The 19,591-nt window shown below is 54.4% G+C and overlaps 1 protein-coding gene across 2 annotated transcripts; it reads left to right on the top strand.

Moving 5' to 3' along the window:
* Positions 1 to 37: 37 nt before the first annotated feature.
* Positions 38 to 18,461, top strand: IGFALS (insulin like growth factor binding protein acid labile subunit). Of its 2 annotated transcripts, none has more exons than XM_063598215.1 (2): positions 38 to 299; positions 4,386 to 18,461. In XM_063598215.1, the coding sequence occupies exon 2, from the start codon at positions 15,774 to 15,776 to the stop codon at positions 18,285 to 18,287; it is 2,514 nt and encodes an 837-aa protein (XP_063454285.1). In that variant the 5' UTR covers positions 38 to 299; positions 4,386 to 15,773; the 3' UTR covers positions 18,288 to 18,461. The 2 variants fall into 2 exon arrangements, with proteins under 2 accessions (XP_063454285.1, XP_063454284.1); XM_063598214.1 differs by lacking the exon at positions 38 to 299 and having other exon boundaries at positions 306 to 13,310; positions 13,802 to 18,461.
* The last annotated feature ends 1,130 nt before the right edge of the window (positions 18,462 to 19,591 follow it).

The raw sequence follows: 19,591 nt of genomic DNA, 5'->3' as shown, positions 1-19,591 counted from the left end.
GCTTCAGGTCAGGCGTGAGCTGGTGCCTTTGCTGTGGCCTTGGCTGGGTGCTGTTGCGACTGTCAGGCCCACTGCTGCGGTCGGTACCTTTGCAGCCTGTGCTTGTGGTCTGATCTGCTCAGGTCCCCGGCAAGGAGAGGTGGCAGTGTCTTCTTCCTGGAGGTGGCCAGATCGCACAACCTCCAGGCAGTGCTCCTGCTCGGCAGCACCCACCTGCCTCTGCTTGGGAAGCACAAACTGCCCTCTGGGGAAGCAGCCAGCTGGGGAGTGCTCTCGGCCTGTGACCCCTGGAGAGCTGGGTAGGTGGCCACATGTCCTGCCCGGGCTCTGGGTGTGGCTGGTGGCAGAGGGTCTATGAGGGAAGGGCAGGAGAAGGCAACCCCTAAGGCTAATCTCTAGGGCTAATCTGAAATTTAGGGCTGGGCATGGTGGCTAAGCCTGTAATCCCAGCACTTTGGGAGGCCGAGGCAGGTGGATCATGAGGTTAGGAGATCGAGACCATCCTGGATAACATGGTGAAACCCCGTCTCTACTAAAAATACAAAAAATTAGCCAGGTGTGGTGGCGGACACCTGTAGTCCCGGCTACTCGGGAGGCTAAGGCAGGAGAATGGTGTGAACCCAGGAGGCAGAGCTTGCAGTGAGCTGAGATAGCGCCACTGCACTCCAGCCTGGGAGACAGAGCAAGACTCTGTCTCAAAAAAAAAAAAAAAAATTTAATAATAATATTTTTTAAAAGTTACCTGGGCAGGGTGGTGTGCAGCTGTAGTCCTAGCTACTCAGGAGGCTGAGGCAGGAGGATCGCTTGAGCCCGGGAGTCCAAGGCTGCAGTGAGCGTTGCTTGTGCCACTGCATTCTGGCTTGGGGAACAGGGAGACCCTGTCTCAAAGAAATTAATTAATCATGCAGTTGAGTGGCATTTAGTCCATTCACAATGCTGCAGCCGCCTCTCGCGTGTTCTGAAACATTTGACCTATTCACTGACTGACTGACTGCTCTGTCAGTGAGCTGTGAGGGGAGGTGACTCTGTGTGGGGCCCACACCCTCTGCCACCTGGTCCTGTAGACAGACTCTTCTGAGTGGAGGGGCAGAGCGGCCCTGGGACCTAGGAGCAAGCCTGGCCCGAGGCTTGTGGGTTGAAGAGGAAGGCTGGCACTGCACTTCTAGACCACATGCATGCCCTCCCCCCGGAGGGGTCACTGGTCTGTTCGCATACTCACAGACCCCTCTGGGATGCCACCGAAGCCAGGTGTGTGTGAGGAGGCAGGGCAGATTCCTTCTCCGGCTTTCTTCTCCCACTACCCCCACCCCAGCGCAAAGAGTTTGTTCTATTGGTCAGCAAATATTCTTAGGCCAGAATCTTAAATGTTTCCATTCTATAACACTGTGCTCATTTGTCAACCAATAAGTAATTTTAACAGCCCTCTTTGGATGCAACAAATGCCTGACATGTCATCTTTTATTTTCTTGAGACAGGATCTCGCTCTGTTGCCCAGGCTGGAGTGCCATGGTGCAATCTCGGCTCACTGCAGCCTCTGCCTCCTGGGCTCAAGTGATTCTCTTGCCTCAGCCTCCTGAGTAGCTGGGATTACAGGTGCCCACCACCATGCCCGGCTAAATTTTTGTATTTTTAGTAGAGATGGGGTTTCGCCACGTTGGCCAGGCTGGTCTTGAACTCCTGGCCTCACGTGATCCACCCACCTCTGCCTCCCAAAGTGCTGGGATTACAGGTGGAAGGCACTGCACCTGGCCCTGATGTCTGATCTGAATGGTAGGGGTGGTGGGGCAGGCAGTAGTTGTGGGAGTTGACAGTGCTTAGAGGGAAATTTATAGCTTTAACCACCTATGTAATAAAAGGGGGTCTCAAATAAAAAATGTTGGGATGGGTACAGTGGCTCATGCCTGTAATCCCAGCACTTTGAGAGACTGAGGTGGGCAGATCATGAGGTCAGGAGATTGAGACCATCCTGGCTAACATGGTGAATCCCTGTCTCTATTAAAAATACAAAAAATTAGCCAGGCGTGAACTTGGGAGGTGGAGCTTGCAGTAAGCCAAGATCATGCCACTGCACTCCAGCCTGGGCAACGAACAAGACTCTTGTCTCAAAAAAAAAAAAAAAAAAAAAAAAAAAATTGTCTTTGACCAGGTGCAGTGGCTCATGCCTGTAATCCCAGCACTTTGGGAGGCCAAGGTGGGCAAATCACATGAGGTCAGGAGTTTGAGACCAGCCTGGTCAACATGGAGAAACCTGATCTCTACTAAAAATACAAAAATTAGCTGGGCATGGTGGCATGTGCCTGCAGTCCCAGCTACTCGGGAAGCTGAGGCACGAGAATCGCTTGAACATGGGAAGCAGAGGTTGCAGTGAGCCAAGATCATGCCATTGCACTCCAGCCTGAGTGACAGAGTGAGACTTTGTCTCAAAAAAGAAAAAAAGTACAATTCTACCTTAAATTAGAAAGAAGAACAAATGAAATCTAAAGAAAGATTAGAGAGGAACTTAGTAAACTAGAAAGCAGAAAAACCAAAAGTTAGTTCCTTGAAAAGATCAACAAAATTGGCAAACTCTTAGCTAGACTGACTACCAAAAGCATGAAAGAGGGGACATCACTACCAATCCTACAGAAATGAACAGGACTTGGCCGGGCAGAGTGGCTCACGCCTGTAATCCCAGCACTTTGGAAGGCTGAGGCAGGTGGATCATGAGGTCAGGAGATCCAGACTCATCCTGGCTAACATGGTGAAACCCCGTCTCTACTAAAACTACAAAAAATTAGCCGGGCATGGTGGTGGGCGCATGTAGTCCCAGCTACTTGGGAGGCTGAGGCAGGATAATGGCGTGAACCTGGGAGGTGGAGCTTGCAGTGAGCCGCGATCGCACCACTGCACTCCAGCCTGGGCAAAACAGCAAGACTCCGTCTCAAAAAAAAAAAAAAAAAAAAGAAAAAAGAAGAAAAAGAAATGAACAGGACTTGGAATACTAGGAAAACTCTGTACCAACAAATTAGGTGAAACTGACAAACTCCCAGAGGGACAAAAATCACTTAAATTGGCTCAGAAATCTGAGAAATTTAATAGAAAATCTGAATAGACCTATAACAAGAAATTATAGTAATGAAAAGTCCTGAGTCTTCCTACAGAAAGCCTGTGCCCACGTGGCTGCCACTGTGTACTGTCAATAACACCAACCATTCACAATCTTCAGAATGTGGAGGATGAGACACGCCCATCTGAGTCTAAGAGGCTAAAGGCAGCAAAAGGCATCATGATCCCCGCCCCCACCCCACAGAACAATGTCCATCATGAACACAGACATAAAGATCTTTAACAAAATATTAGCAACCGAAACTCGTCAACATCATACACCACGACCAGGTGGGTGTATCACAGCAAAGTGAGGTTGCTTAAACATCTACAAAGCACTTAACGTCATAAGCCACATTAACAGAAAAACAGATGCCTGTAATCCCAGCACTTTGGGAGGCTGAGGTGGATGGATTGCTTGAGCCCAGGAGTTCAAGACTAGCCTGGGCAATATAGGGAAACCCTGTCTCTACCAAAATAAACAAACAAACAAAAAAAAACAAAAATTAGCCAGGCATGGATGGGAGTGCATGCTTATGGTCTTAGCTACTCACAAGGCTGAAACCAGAGGATAATTTGCGCCCAGGAGGCACAAGTTCAATGAGCTGAGATTGTGCCACTGCACTCTAGCCTGGGAAACACAGCCAGAGCCTGTTTCCAAAAAAAAAAAAAAAGCACCCACAAGATCCATCTCAATGCAGAAAAGCACAGGACAAAAGTCCCACACCTGTTCCTGATAAAGAATCTCACAACCCAGGAACAGAAGGGGAAGTCCCCAGCTGGAAAAGGCCATCTGTGTTAGGTTCCAATTGCTGCTGGGATACGTCACCGCCACCTCAGTGATTTAAAACAACACAAGTTTAGGCCAGGTATGGCTCACACCTGTCATCCCAACACTTTGGGATGCTGAGGCGGGTGAATCACTTGAGGTCAGGAGTTCACGACAAGCCTGGCCAACATGGCGAAACCCCATCTCTACTAAAAATACAAAAATTAGCCAGGTGTGGTGGCACATGCCTGTAATCCCAGCTACTTGGGAGGCTGAGACCAGAGAAGTGCTTGAACCCAGGAGGTGGAGGTTGCAGTGACCCAAGATCGTGCCACTGCACTCCAGCCTGGGTAACAGAGCAATACTCCATCTCAAAAAAAAAAAAACCCAAAAACTAAAACCCAAGTGTACCTTGCGGTTTGGAGGTCGGTAGTTTGACATGGGTCTCGTGGGACTACAAGGAAGGTGTGGGCAGGGTTGCGTTCCCTGCAGAGGCCCTGGGGGAGGCTCTGTATCCCCATCCTTTCCACAGGCACCCTTGGCTCGTGGCCCTTCCTGCCATCTTCAAAGCCAGCAACAGCAGGTCGAGTCCTCCGTGCCTCAAGGCAACTCCTCCTCTGCTTTTAAGGACCGCGCGATTCCCCAGGTTCACCTGGAAAAGCCATGCTACTCCATTTTGGGGAACTGACCTGAAATTGGCACCTCCTCTTGTTGGTGTGGCCTCACATCATCCCAGGGCCCAGGGGTTAGAATGTGGCCATCTTTGCGGTAAGCACTATTCTGCCTCCCATAGCATCCGTGAGAAACACAGGTGGCAGCGTAATTCATGGTGGGTGACGATGGTTCCCTCTAAAGGCAGGAACAAGGCATTTAATAAGATGCTAAATATGTATATATATATATAGGAAAGGGAAAGGTAAAAGTGTCTGTTCATAGCACGAGGATCCTCTACATAGCAAGGCCTACAGGACACATACAACCGGAACAAGGAAGTTCAGCTGGGCCCCGGGACCCAGAGTTAACAGATTCATCCCCTTTCTATAGACTACGAACAATCCAAACAAAACTAAGATGCCATTCACTAGCATGGAAACTGGAACGCACACTTAGGAACCACCTTGGTGAAGGAAACTGAAGATTTATACACAGAAAACACAAGACATTGCTGAGAGAAATGGAAAGACAGCCCACGTTCATTGGGTAGGAGACTCCTATTAAGATTTCCGTCTCCCCAGATGGGCCCATAGATCCCATGCAGTCCCTATTAAGATCCCAGCAGGGGCCAGACACGGTGGCTCACACCTGTAATCCCAGCACTTCGGGAGGCCGAGGAGGGCGGATCACAAGGTCAGGAGATCGAGATCATCCTGGCTAACACGGTGAAACCACAGCTCTACTAAAAATTAGAAAATAAAAAAATAAAAAAAGCCGGGTGTGGTGGTGGGCGCCTGTAATCCCAGCTACTCCAGAGGCTGAGGCAGGAGAACAGTGTGAACCCGGGAGGCAGAGCTTGCAGTGAACCAAGATTGCGCCACTGCATTCCAGCCTGGGCAACAGAGCAAGACTCTGTCTCCAAAAAAAAAAAAAAAAAAAAAAAAAGATCCCAGCAGGTATTTTGGAGAAAGTGACAAGCAGACAAGCAGATTCTAAATTTATATGGAAATACAAGAATCTAGACAAGCCACAACAGGTTTGAAACAGGATGAGTTGGAGGGCTCAGGCTGCCTGATTTCAAAACTCACTATAAAGTGTGAGTGGCAGGCCAGGCATGGTGGCTCATACCTGTAATCCCAGCACTTTGGGAGGCCGAGGCGGGCAGATCACAAGGACAGGAGTTCAAAACCAGCCTGGGCAATATGCTGAAATCCCGTCTCTACTAAAAGTACAAAAATTAGCCAGGTGTGGTGGCGGGTGTCTGTAGTCCCAGCTACTCAGGAGGCTGAAGCAGAAGAACTGCTTGAACCCAAAAGGCGAAGGTTGCAGTGAGCTGAGATCATGCCACTGCACTTCAGCCTGGGTGACAGAGTGAGACTCTGTCTCAAAAAAAAAAAAAAAAAAAAGTGTGGGCCGGGCACAGTGGCTCACACTCTGCAATCCCAGTACTTTGGGAGGCCAAGGTGGGTGGATCACCTGAGGTCAGGAGTTTGAGACCAGCCTGGCCAACATGCTGAAATCCTGTCTCTACTAAAAATAAAAAATTTAGCCGGGTGTGGTGGTGCATGCCTGTAATCCCAGCTAATCGGGAGGCTGAGGCAGGAGAATCGCTTGAACCAGGAGGTGGAGGTTGCAGAGAGCTGAGATTGTGCCACTGCACTCCAGCCTGGGCCACAAGAGCGAGACTCCATCTCAAAAATAAAGTTTGACAGTGGTGCAAGGAAGGGCATGAAGATCAGTGGGTCGGAGTCTAGAATAAATCCTTGTATTCGAGGCCATCTGATTTTTCAACAAAGATGCCAAGACATTTCAGTTGGGAAAAGGAGAGTCTAACACATGGTGTTGGGACAATTAGGTATCTGTGGAAGAAGTGACTCGAGACCCTTCCTCATATCCTCATAAACTAACTCAAAATGGATCACAGACCTAAATGCAATAGCTGAAGCCATCAGACTTTCAGAAGCAGCTGCAGGAGAACATCTCTGTCATCTTGGGTTAGGCAAAGAGTTGTTATAGGAAAGAAAAAATCAGTTGGAACTTGTCACAGTGAAAAACTTTTGTACTTTAAAAAGACAACTTTTTTTTTTTTCTTTTTGAGATGAGGCTTTGCCCCGTTACCCAGGCTGGAGTGTAGTGGCATGATTGTGGCTCACTGCAGCCTCAAGCAATCCTCCAGATCCAGCCTCAGCCTCCCGAGTAGCTGGGACCACAGGTGCATACCACCATGTGTGGCTAATTTTTGTATTTTTTTGTAGAGATGGGGTCTTGCTATGTTGCCTAGGCCAGTCTTGAAATCTTGGGCTTAAGCAACCCTCCAGCCTCAGCCTCCCAAAGTGCTGGGATTATAGATGTGAGCCACTACACTGGGCCAAAAGACAGCTTTTTTAAAAAAAATAGAGAAGCTACAGGCTGGGAAAAATATTTGCCAGTCTTTTTTTTTCCTCCTTGTTGATCCATCACTAAGAGTTATAAGTAATATACAAAGTCTTACAACTCAAGAACATACCCAATTAAAAATGGGTAACCAGCAGCTTTGTACATGTTAAAAAAATAAAAACGAAAAGGGTGACTTAGATTATGTCACCAAAGACTGACATAAGAATGGCCAATAAACACATGAAGAGGTTTGACATCACTAGTTAACAGAAAAACATGAGTTAGAATAGCTTACAGGAACATACCAAATGCTGGTGAGAATGTGGGACAACTGCAACTTGCATACTTTGTAAAACAGTATACTCGACTGGGCGTGGGGGCTCACACCTGTAATCCCAGCACTCTGGGAGGCCAAGGTGGGCAGATCACCTGAGGTCAGGAGTTGGAGAGCAGCCTGGCCAACATGGTGAAACTCCATCTCCACTAAAAATAAAACAATTAGCTGGGCATGATGGTGGGTGCCCGTAATCCCAGCTACTCAGGAGGCTGAGGCAAGAGAATCCCTTGAACCCAGGAGGTGGAGGTTGCAGTGAGCCGAGATTGTGCCACTGCACTCCAGCCTGGGCGATAAGAGTGAGATTCTGTCTAAAAAAAAAAGTATGGGGGCCGGGCGCAGTGGCTCACGCCTGTAATCCCAGCACTTTGGGAGGCCGAGGCAGATGGATCACGAGGTCAGGAGATCGAGACCATCCTGGCTAACACGGTGAAACCCCGTCTCTACTAAAAATACAAAAAATTAGCCAGGCGTGGTGGTGGGTGCCTGTAGTCCCAGCTACTCAGGAGGCTGAGGGTGGAGAATGGCATGAACCCAGGAGGCAGAGCTTGCAGTGAGCCAAGATCACACCACTGCACTTCAGCCTGGGGGACAGAGCAAGACTCTGTCTCAAAAAAAAAAAAAAATTATGCCCACACTGGAAAACAGTTTTTTAAAGGAGATACAACACTATGAACCAGCAACTCCACTCCTAAGACTGTACCCAAGAAAAATGAAACCTGTGTCCAAAGACTTGCACACAAATAGACTAGCATTTTTCACAGTAACCCCGAATGGAAACAGTCCAAGCCTCCAGCAACTAAGGAGGCGCCATGAACAAATGTGGCCACAGAGCGGAGCATCGTTCAGCTGCAAAGCACGAAGCATTACTCCGTGTCACGGCATGGATGAGCCTCCAAAACACCGCATCCAGGGAAGAAACCAGATGCAGAGTGTACAGCTCATGTGGGAAAGGCGGAGGGCAGTGCTGGCTGCACAACACGCATTTCCTGTCACCGACTTGCACACTTAACAGTGAGAGAATTTTATGCTCTATAAATTATAAATCAATAAAACTGTTTTAGAAACAGAATCATAGAGTAAAGGGAACACATTACTTCATACTTAGTTATCTCAGCCTGTCTAGAAAACAATTCCAACCCTGACAGACAGCAAATGAAATTGAGGAGAGAAAATGATAATGCATAATAGTATAAAAGCAACAATCATATATAAAAAGAACCTAAAAAAAATACATGCAAGAGCACAACATAGAAAATCTACAAAAACACAAGAGACGCAAGTCCTAGGTAAAGGAGGAAATACTGCATGTCCCCAGGTGGGAAGGCTCAGTACAGGAAGACGTCACAGACTGCAGGGCTACTCAGAATTTGGTTTTGTTTTAGAGACTCAACAGCTGCTTCCAAGGTTTATATGGAAACGCGAAGGACTGGGAAGAGCCAAGATGCTCTTAAACAATGAGGCCCTACTCTACCAGATGTGAGAATTTCCTGAAAATAACAGGGAGACCCCATCTCTACAAAAAAAATAAAAATTAGCTGAGCATGGTGGCACACAGCACACCTGTGAGTCCCAGCTACTTGGGAGGCTGAGGCGGGAGGATCACCTGAGCCTGGGAGGTTGAGGCTGCAGTGAGCCAAGATGGCGCCACTGCACTCCAGCCTGGGAAACAGAGCAAGACAGTGTCTCCAAAAAGAAAGAAAGAGAAAAAACTCCAGCTTACCAAAAAGCCACCACTGTGCAGAGAGCATGGCAGTGGACAGACAAAGGGGGCCAAGAATCCAGAAAGGGGCCCAGGCTTAGATGGGCTTGGTTTATGATGGGCAGTGACACCCCTTCCACTAAACGGCACAGAGGCTGATGGTAACCCCCACATGGGAACAGTTAACCCTGAGCCCGGCCTCTCCCTCTTAGGAGGCCGATTAGAAGGGAAAACAGGACAGTGTTGGCACAAAATAGTACTTGAAACCATAAAAATAAAATAGAGGACATTAAGAATTTTGCCGTTTTCCCATCTGTATTAGTTCATTCTCACATTGCTATAAACAACTGCCTGAGAGTGGGTAATTTATAAAGAAAAGAGGTTTAATTGACTTGCAGTTCCACAAGGCTGGCGAGGCCTCAGGAAACTTACAATCATGGTGGGTAAGGAAGCAAACGTGCTTCTTCACATGGCAGCAGGAGAGAGAAATCAGTGCCTGGTGAAGGGGGAAGCCTCTTATAAAACCATCAGATCTCATGAGAACTCACTTTGAAGAGAACAGGATGGCAGGAACCACGCCCATGATTCGGCCATCTCCACTGGGTCCCGTGCACAACATGTGGGGATTATGGGAACTATAATTCAAGATAAGATTTGGGTGGGGACACAGCCAAACCATATCATTCCACCTCTGGCCCCTCCTAAACTGCATGTCCTCACAATTCAAAACACAATCATGCCCTTCCAGCCATCCCCCAAAGTCTTAACTCATTCCAGCATTAACCCAAAAGTCCAAGTCCAGAGTCTCATCTGAGACAAGGCAAGTCCCTTCTGCCTATAAGCCTGTAAAATCAAAAGCCAAGTGAGTTACTTCCTAGATACAGTGGGGGTACAGGCATTGGGTAAATACACCTATTCCAAATGGGAGAAATTGGCCAAAACAAAGGGGCTACAGGCCCCAGGCAAATCTGAAATCCAACAGGGCAGTCAAATCTTAAAGCTCCAAAATGATCTCCTTTGACTCCATGTCTCACATCCAGATCACACTGATGCAAGAGCTGGGTTCCCAAGGCCTTGGGCAGCTCCACCCCTGTGGCTTTGCAGGGTACAGCCCCCCTCCCAGCTGCTTTTACAGGCTTGTGTCAAGTGTCTGTGGCTTTTCCAGGTGCATGGTGCAAGCTGTTGTCGGTGGATCTACCATTCTGGGGTCTGGAGGATGGTGGCCCTTTTCTCACAGCTCCACTAGGCAGTGCCCTAGTAGGGACTCTGTGGAGGGATCCAACCCCACATTTCCCTTCCATATTGCCCTAGCAGAGGTTCCCTGTGAAGACTCTGCCCCTGCAGCACACTTCTGCCTGGACATCCAGTTGTTCCTATACATCCTCTGAAATCCAGGCAGAGGTTCCTAAACCTGAATTTTTAATTAATTAATTTATTTATTTATTTTTGAGATGGCGTCTTGCTCTGTCACCCAGGCTGGAGTGCAGTGGCATGATCTTGGCTCACTGCAACTTCTGCCTCCCAGGTTCAAGTGATTCTCCCACCTCAGCCTCCCAGGTAGCTGGGACTAGAGGCGTGCACCACCATGCTTGGCTAATTTTTGTATTTTTAGTAGGGACAGGGTTTCACCATGTTGGCCAGGCTGGTCTCAAACTCCTGACCTCAGGTGATCCACTTGCCTCGGCCTCCCAAAGTGTTGGGATTACAGGCGTGAGCCATTGCACCCAGCTCCCAAACCTTAATTCTTGACTTCTGGGCACCTGCAGGCCCAATACCACATGGAAACTGCCAAGGCTTGGGGCTTGCACCCTCTGAAGCAACAGTCTGAGCTGTACCTTGGCTCCTTTAGCCATGGCTGGGAGGCAGGGCACCCGAGACTACACAAAGCAGCAAGGCCCTGGGCCTGGTCCACTAAACCATTTTTTCCTCCTAGGCCTTGGGGCCGGTGATGGGAGGGGCTGCCCTGAAGACCTCTGACATGCCCTGGAGACATTTTCCCCACTGTCTTGGTGATTAACATTTGGCTCCTTGTTATGCAAATTTCTGCAGCCAGCTTAAATTTCTCCTCAGAAAATGGGCTTTTCTTTTTTATGGCATCATCACGCTGCAAATTTTTCAGTCTTTTATGGTTGGCTTCCCTTTTAAACATAAGTTCCAATTCCAAACCATATCTTTGTGAATACATAAAAGTGAATGCTTTTAACAGCATCCAGGTCACCTTTTGAACACTTTGCTGCTTAGAAATTTCTTTCACTGGCTGGGCGCAGTGGCTCACGCCTGTAATCCCAGCACTTTGGGAGGCCAAGGTGGGCAGATCACAAGGTCAGGAGATCAAGACCCTCCTGACCAACATGGTGAGACCCTGTCTCTACTAAAAATACAAAAATTAGCTGGGTGTGACAGCTTGCTTCTGTAGTTCCAGCTATTCAGGAGGCTGAGACAGGAGAATCGCTTGAACATGGGAGGCAGCGGTTGCAGTGAGCCAAGATTGCGCCACTGCACTCCAGCCTGGGTGACAAAGTGAGACTCCGTCTCAGAAAAAAAAAAAAAAAAAAAATTTATTTCACTAGATGCCCTAAATCATCTCTCACAAGTTCAAAGTTCCACAAATCTCTAGAGCAGGGGCAACATGCCACCAGTCTCTGCTAAAACATAGCCAGAGTCACCTTTATTCCAGTTTCCTACAAGTTCCTCTTCTCCGAGACCACCTCAGCCTGGACTTTGTTGGCCATATCACTATCAGGATTTTGGTCAAAGGTATTCAGCAAGTCTAGGAAGCCTAGGAAGTGCCAAACTTTCCCACATCTTCCTGTCCTTTTCTGAGCCCTCCAAACGGTTCCAACCTCTGCCTGCTACCCAGTTCCCAAGTCACTTCCACATTTTTGGGTATCTTTACAGCAGTGTCCCCCTGTAATAATAATTATTACAGTAATAATTTACTGTATTAGTCTTTTCTCATGCTGCTGATAAAGACATACCTGAGACTGGGTAATTTATAAAGGAAAGAGGTTTAATGGACTCACAGTTCCACATGGCTGGGGAGGCCTCACAATCATGGCAGAAGGCAGAGGGTCTTACACGGCGGCAGGCAAGAGAGCGTCTGCAGGGGAACTCCCATTTATAAAACTATCAGGTCTCAGCCAGGTGCAGTGGCTCACGCCTGTAATCCCAGCACTTTGGGAGGCTGAGGCGGGTGGATCATGAGGTCAGGAGATCGAGACCAGCCTGGTTAACACGGTGAAACCCCATCTCTACTAAAAATACAAAAAATTAGCCGGGCGTAGTGGTGGGCACCTGTAGTCCCAGCTATTTGGGAGGCTGAGGCAGGAGAATGGCGTGAACCTGGGAGGTGGAGCTTGCCGTAAGCCGAGATTGTGCCACTGCACTCCAGCCTGGGTGACAGAGCGAGACTCCATCTCAAAAAACACACAAACAAAAAACAAAAACAACCATCAGGTCTCATGAGACTTACTCACTACCACAACAGTATGGGGAAAACTGCCCCCATGATTGAGTTGTTTCCACCTGTCCCTGCCCTTGACACATGGGAATTATTACAATTCAAGGTGAGATTTGGGTGGGGATGTGAGGCCAAACCAAATCATCTTTGTTGTTGTTATCTGAGGAATCAACCTCAACATTGAAGGGATATCATCTTAATTAAAATTAAGAACTCTCGCCAGCCCGGTGGCTCACACTTGTAATCCCAGAGCTTTGGGAGGCCAAGGCAGGCAAATCACCTGAGGTCGGGAGTTTGAGACCAGCCTGACTAACAGGGAGAAACCCTGTCTCTACTAAAAATACAAAACATTAGCCAGGCGTGGTGGCTCATGCCTGTAATCCCAGCTACTTGGGAGGCTGAGGCAGAAGACTCGCTTGAACGTGGGAGGTGGAGGTTGCAGTGAGCGGAGATCACGCCACTGGACTCCAGCCCTGGTGACGAGTGAGACTCCATCTCAAAAAATAAATAAATAAAATAAAATAAAAATTAGCCAGGTGTGGTGGTTCATGCCTATAATCCCAGCTACTTGGGAGGCTGAGGCAGGAGAACTGCTTGAACCCAGGAGGCAGAGGTTGCAGTGAGCTGAGATCGCACCATTACACTCCAGCCTGGGCAACGAGCAAAACTCCATCTCAAAAAAAAAAAAAAAAAATCTCACCAGAATCCTAACGAGGACGGAAAGGCCACACACCTGAGTGTGCGTGCTGAATGCTTTTGTTTTTTCTTGTATCTTGCAAATCAGAAATCAGCCAGCTAACTAGAAAATCGGCAAGAGACCGAAACCAGCAGTGGCTGAGGCCAGATGACCCTGTGGCTGTGTGCCGGACAAGATGCTCGGTCTCCCGGGTGATGGCCACCGTCCACTCGCCACTGGCCTGAGTGTAGACAGGTATGCACCCACAGGATGCAGAGCCACAGGGCTCGGTGGCATTGCTGGAAACAGTGAGAAGGACAAGGACAGATGTATTCCAGGATGTGACCTAGACATGGCCTCACCTCCCTCGGGTACTGTCCTACAGAAAGCCAGGCCCTGTGCGGCCTGAAGACAGGCAGAATGCGGCTCATGGAGGAGCCTGGGAGGCCACCGGCCTTGAGCCGGGAGAGGCCACGGGGAGTGGGGCCACTGGGGGTGGCGGCAGTGATGGGGGCCTCTGGAACTCAATGGGCTGAATGTGTGTGTAGGCCTCTGCGTTACCACAGGAATCAAAGAGGCCTAGAGCCCCCTTAAGCGGCTGCCGCAACCCTGGTGAGGCTCTGCCCACCCGCGACACCCGGCCCCTCCCAAAGGAAGAGAACAGGGACAGATTCTCCCTTCCCTCCTGGAATGTGCGGGGCTCCCAGGTGGGGTGCGCGGCCTGACAGAGGCCGGGGCCCCCACAGGGACCTCTCCTGAGAGGCCGCCGCCCAGGTCTGCTGGCCTCAGGCCCCAGGCCCCTGCTGAGTCTGCGTTTTCTGCTGAGTAAACGGATCGTGGGTCTTTCTGGGTGTGGACTTTCTCCCCGTGGATCTATAATTTCTCAGAAGAGGAGCCGAGACGCCACCTGGAAAATGATCAATTCTCGATAAAGGGAAGACGATGACACTGGGCCGGCGGCTTCCCACAGCTCTGCACGGGGCCTGCCAGGTGAGGCCGGAGCTGAGGATGGGGTAGGGCCCTGGAAAGCTGCCGTCTCCCTGAGCCCCAGCTGTGCCCCCGCCTGCACCCCTTCCGGCTGCTTCCCTGCACACTTTCCCACTGCCGAGGGACTGGTGGGCAGGCCCCACTGACAGCCAGGGGAGGGGCCTGCAGGGACCTGGAGGGGAGGGGCTGCACCTGCTCAGGCCCTGGGGGAGAGAGCGACTGGCTGGGAAGTGGTTTGAGCAGGTGGAGGGGAACCAGGGGCCTCTGGAGGCAGGTGGAGACGGAGCCCAGGGGTGGCCTCGGACATGGCTGGGCACACATTCCTGTGGCCTCTCTGCACACAAGCGGTGACTGTGGGGCGGCCAGGCCCTCACCAGAGCCTTGGGGGACAGCAAGGGGCAGGTGAGGCTTGTCTGAGGCACAAGACCTGGCTCCCATGGCCAGGCCACCCCCACACACTCCCCGAGGATGGCGCAGGGCAAAAGCAAACAGGCGCCTGCAGCCCTGCCAGGCATTCCTAGAAGAGGCTGGGGGCGGGGCAGTGGCCAGACACCAGCGCCCCTGGGGTCACGGGAGAGGCAGGGTGAGCTTGGGCCCTGGACAGCACCGTGGGCCTGAAGCCCAGACGGCAGCTCCCACCCAGGCTGTAGGGAACCCCCGGGAGGGCGGGTGGATGGCTGGGTGGGGCACGGGGAAGGGGCGGCAGCCCCTTAGCCCCACACGGCTGGCTGCTCAGGCCAGGGGTGGGCTCAAGACCCCAGGAGCTGCCCGAGGAGCCCCCTGCCCGCAACAGGACCTGGTAAAACCCTGGGCTCCCCAAACCTGCCTCGAGCCCCAGCCCCTCCCAGGCTGCTGCAAGGGGTCCCCACCCCAACCTGGCTGCCCAGCCCTCCCCAGTCAGCCCTGCAGGGGGCCCGGGCACTGGCCGTCAGCCCCCAGGGCCGCATTACGGCTACCTCGGGCCCCGACGGAAGCTCCCTCACCCCCTGCACTGTCTGCACCCCAGGGCTCCGGGCTGATGCCGGCCGCCCGGCACGAGGGGGTTAACAGAGCCAGGGCCAGCTGGGTTGGGCCAGCCAGGTGACAGGCGCGGGCTGCCCCGCAGTGGGGAAATCCAGAGGGCAGGGGTGGCCGGCGCAGCAGACGTACCCTCCCTCGCTGCCTGCCTGCGGCCTGCCCTGCATGCAGGATGGCCCTGAGGAAAGGTGAGGCCCCCGAGTGCCCCGCCACCCACTCTAGGGGTGGCCAGTCTGTGACCCTGAGCCCGCTGGGGAGAGGCCGGGGTGGCCCCCAGGGAAGCTCTGGGGGGCTCAGCTCTGGGGGTCTGCGGGGGACTCTGGGGAGCCCACAGTCGGAAATGCGGCTGCTGGGGTTGGCAGGGGGACACAGCTGTGCCTGGCACCAGAGGGGTCTCTGTCCCGTCCTCCACCCTAAGGGCGCTGGCGGCGGCACAGGGGAGGAGGGCCAGGTGCAGGCCGGACCCTTCAGCTCCCAGCACAGCGGCGGGAAGTGCCCAGCACGGCCCGCGTCGTGGGCCCAGCCCAGGCAGGAGACGTTGGCTCACACCCCATTGTCTCTGTGGGGTGACCCCTTGCAGCTTCGGCCACCCCCAAGCCTGAGCTGAGCTCCAGAGCTGGCTCAGGCCACTCCCAACCCATCGTGACAGAAGGGCAGTCGGGGGGGCCCCACCTCGCCCCTGCCACCATCCCAGTGATTCCACACTCTCTGAGGATGGGGGGGCCATACAGTAGAGGTTTTGGGTCATCGCTGCTTGGGAGGCTGCTGGCTGGGTCTGTGGGGCCTGTGGCCCCTTGTCCTGAAAGGCAATGTGAGCTTTGGTGGCCGACGGTCCAGGGTTCCTACCTGTCCCCCGACGGCGGTGCCCCGGTCCCCTCCCACAGCACCCAACCAAGGCCTGGATGCAGGCAGGTGAGACCCCGCTGGGGGGGCCTAACTGGGGCAGGAGGTGCCCAGCTCCCTGTCCAGCCTCTGAGGGCAGTGAGCGAGTGCCCACCAAGACCTGCTCCAGAATATTCTGAAAATGGCCGGACCTTGGCCAATGGCTCAGTTCCCTCCCCTTCCTCTAGGCCAACGTGGCAGACTGGCCTGGCTCAAGCGCCTGCCTTGGGGGTGCGGCTGCCACATGGCCAGACAGCCCGAGACCCAGCCTGGCCGAGCCCACGTGGCCTGCGCACAGCTGGAGAGCCAAGCCCTCAGCGTCTGTGCAGCAGGGCAGGGCGGCCACTCCTCTGTCCCATGGGGTGGGAAGCGCAGTGTCAGCTTTTGAGCCGGAGGACCTGTAGGGCTCACCGGCTTCTTCGCATCTCAGCGGGTGACCTCGAGCCTCAGTTCACACCTGAGCGCCGCTTCCGGCTGTGCTGGTATCAGGCTCACTCGGGCAAAGCCCTCCTCGGGCCGCCTCCCCAAGCCTCTCCCCCCGCAGGCGGCCTGGCCCTGGCGCTGCTGCTGCTGTCCTGGGTGGCACTGGGCCCCCGCAGCCTGGAGGGAGCAGACCCCGGAACGCCGGGGGAAGCCGAGGGCCCAGCGTGCCCGGCCGCCTGTGTCTGCAGCTACGATGACGACGCGGATGAGCTCAGCGTCTTCTGCAGCTCCAGGAACCTCACGCGCCTGCCTGACGGAGTCCCGGGCGGCACCCAAGCCCTGTGGCTGGACGGCAACAACCTCTCGTCCATCCCCCCGGCAGCCTTCCAGAACCTCTCCAGCCTGGGCTTCCTCAACCTGCAGGGCGGCCAGCTGGGCAGCCTGGAGCCACAGGCGCTGCTGGGCCTAGAGAACCTGTGCCACCTGCACCTGGAGCGGAACCAGCTGCGCAGCCTGGCACTCGGCACGTTTGCGCACACGCCCACGCTGGCCTCGCTCGGCCTCAGCAACAACCGTCTGAGCAGGCTGGAGGACGGGCTCTTCGAGGGCCTCGGCAGCCTCTGGGACCTCAACCTCGGCTGGAACAGCCTGGCGGTGCTCCCCGATGCGGCGTTCCGCGGCCTGGGCAGCCTGCGCGAGCTGGTGCTGGCGGGCAACAGGCTGGCCTACCTGCAGCCCGCGCTCTTCAGCGGCCTGGCCGAGCTCCGGGAGCTGGACCTGAGCAGGAACGCGCTGCGGGCCATCAAGGCAAACGTGTTTGTGCAGCTGCCCCGGCTCCAGAAACTCTACCTGGACCGCAACCTCATCGCTGCCGTGGCCCCGGGCGCCTTCCTGGGCCTGAAGGCGCTGCGATGGCTGGACCTGTCCCACAACCGCGTGGCTGGCCTCCTGGAGGACACGTTCCCCGGTCTGCTGGGCCTGCGTGTGCTGCGGCTGTCCCACAACGCCATCGCCAGCCTGCGGCCCCGCACCTTCAAGGACCTGCACTTCCTGGAGGAGCTGCAGCTGGGCCACAACCGCATCCGGCAGCTGGCTGAGCGCAGCTTTGAGGGCCTGGGGCAGCTTGAGGTGCTCACACTAGACCACAACCAGCTCCAGGAGGTCAAGGCCGGCGCTTTCCTCGGCCTCACCAACGTGGCGGTCATGAACCTCTCTGGGAACTGTCTCCGGAACCTTCCGGAGCAGGTGTTCCGGGGCCTGGGCAAGCTGCACAGCCTGCACCTGGAGGGCAGCTGCCTGGGACGCATCCGCCCGCACACCTTCACCGGCCTCTCGGGGCTCCGCCGACTCTTCCTCAAGGACAACGGCCTCGTGGGCATTGAGGAGCAGAGCCTGTGGGGGCTGGCGGAGCTGCTGGAGCTCGACCTGACCTCCAACCAGCTCACGCACCTGCCCCACCGCCTCTTCCAGGGCCTGGGCAAGCTGGAGTACCTGCTGCTCTCCCGCAACCGCCTGGCAGAGCTGCCGGCAGACGCCCTGGGCCCCCTGCAGCGGGCCTTCTGGCTGGATGTCTCGCACAACCGCCTGGAGGCATTGCCCAACAGCCTCTTGGCGCCACTGGGGCGGCTGCGCTACCTCAGCCTCAGGAACAACTCACTGCGGACCTTCACGCCGCAGCCCCCGGGCCTGGAGCGCCTGTGGCTGGAGGGTAACCCCTGGGACTGTGGCTGCCCTCTCAAGGCGCTGCGGGACTTCGCCCTGCAGAACCCCAGTGCCGTGCCCCGCTTCGTCCAGGCCATCTGTGAGGGGGACGATTGCCAGCCGCCCGCGTACACCTACAACAACATCACCTGTGCCAGCCCGCCCGAGGTCGTGGGGCTCGACCTGCGGGACCTCAGCGAGGCCCACTTTGCTCCCTGCTGACCAGGTCCCCGGACTGAGGCCCCCGCCTGGCTCACCTTGTGCCGGGGACAGGTCCTCAGTGTCCTCAGGGGCCTGCCCTGTGCACTTGCTGGAAGACGCAAGGGCCTGATGGGGTGGAAGGCATGGCGGCCCCCTCAGCTGTCATCAATTAAAGGCAAAGGCAATCGAATCTAACAGGCACAGTGCGTGACTGCGAACGTGAAACCAGGGAGGGGGCTGGGCGCTCGGCGCACAGCTGTGGTCTCAGAGCTTTGGGAGGCCGAGGCGGGCGGATCGCTTGAGCCCAGGAGTTCGAGAGACCGTCCTGGGCAACACAAGAGAGACCCCGTCTCTACAAAAAATAAAAAAAATTAGCATAGCATGGTGGCCCATGCCTGTGGTCCGAGGGAGGCCGAGGCAGGAGGACTGCTGGAGCCTGGGAGGTAGAGGCTGCCGTGAGCCAAGACTGCACCACTGCACTCCAGCCTGGGCGGCAGAGCAACACCCTGTCTCAAAAAAACCCACCTGGCTCAGGGGAGGGGAAGATGGTGTTGCCTGGGTACGCCTTGGTCTCCTCACCTCTCCCCTCCCCGGCTTGGCCACGCCCACGGCCCCCGCCTGGATCCTGCCCCGCCACCGCCCTGGCCGACTGCCCCACACCCATGTGTCTTCCTGGTTCCCGTGGCTGCCCCTCGGGGCAGCCCCAGAACATCCTCCAGGAATGATGGCACCAACTCGAATCCCCAGGAGCTCTGCGTCTCACCCCTCCTCTTCGAGGCATCACCCTGAGGACCAGGCAGTGTCCCCGAGGGGTGTGGTCCAGGCAGCCAGGGCGCGGCTGAGGTGGGGTGAGGAAGGAGCGCGGGGCGGGCCGTCCGCCTTGCGTGGGAAGCCGCACCCCCTGTAGATGACGCGGGCGTTTGTCTCTGCCCCCCTGAGGCACCGGCATCGTCAGCCCAGGTGCGCCTGGTGCCCTCTCACCCACCCAGAGGCCGCCCGGGTTGGTTCCCGGCCCCCACCTCCAGGGTCCTCCTCTGCTGAAGGCTGAGCTCTTCCTTTGGGAAAAATGGCGCGTTCTGCTTTCTGGAACGGCTTTCCTTTCGGGTCTCACTGGGAAGAGGTGCAGGGGACCCCTGGGATTGGAGCTCCCTTCTCAACCTGACTTCTGGTCTCTGTCCCGGGAGGGGCTCCGTAGTGTCCCAGGGAGGACATTCTTCCACGGCGAAGGGGCCAGCTCGCAGGTTTATCACAAAATCTCCCCAAATTCCCACCAAATAAGATGCAAACACATCAGCACCTGGGCCCAGGGGCTTGTTGACAACGGA

This window comes from Pan paniscus, chromosome 18 (genome assembly GCF_029289425.2).
Source record: "Pan paniscus chromosome 18, NHGRI_mPanPan1-v2.0_pri, whole genome shotgun sequence".
NCBI lineage: Eukaryota > Metazoa > Chordata > Mammalia > Primates > Hominidae > Pan > Pan paniscus.
This window is presented reverse-complemented; position numbering and strand designations above follow the sequence as displayed.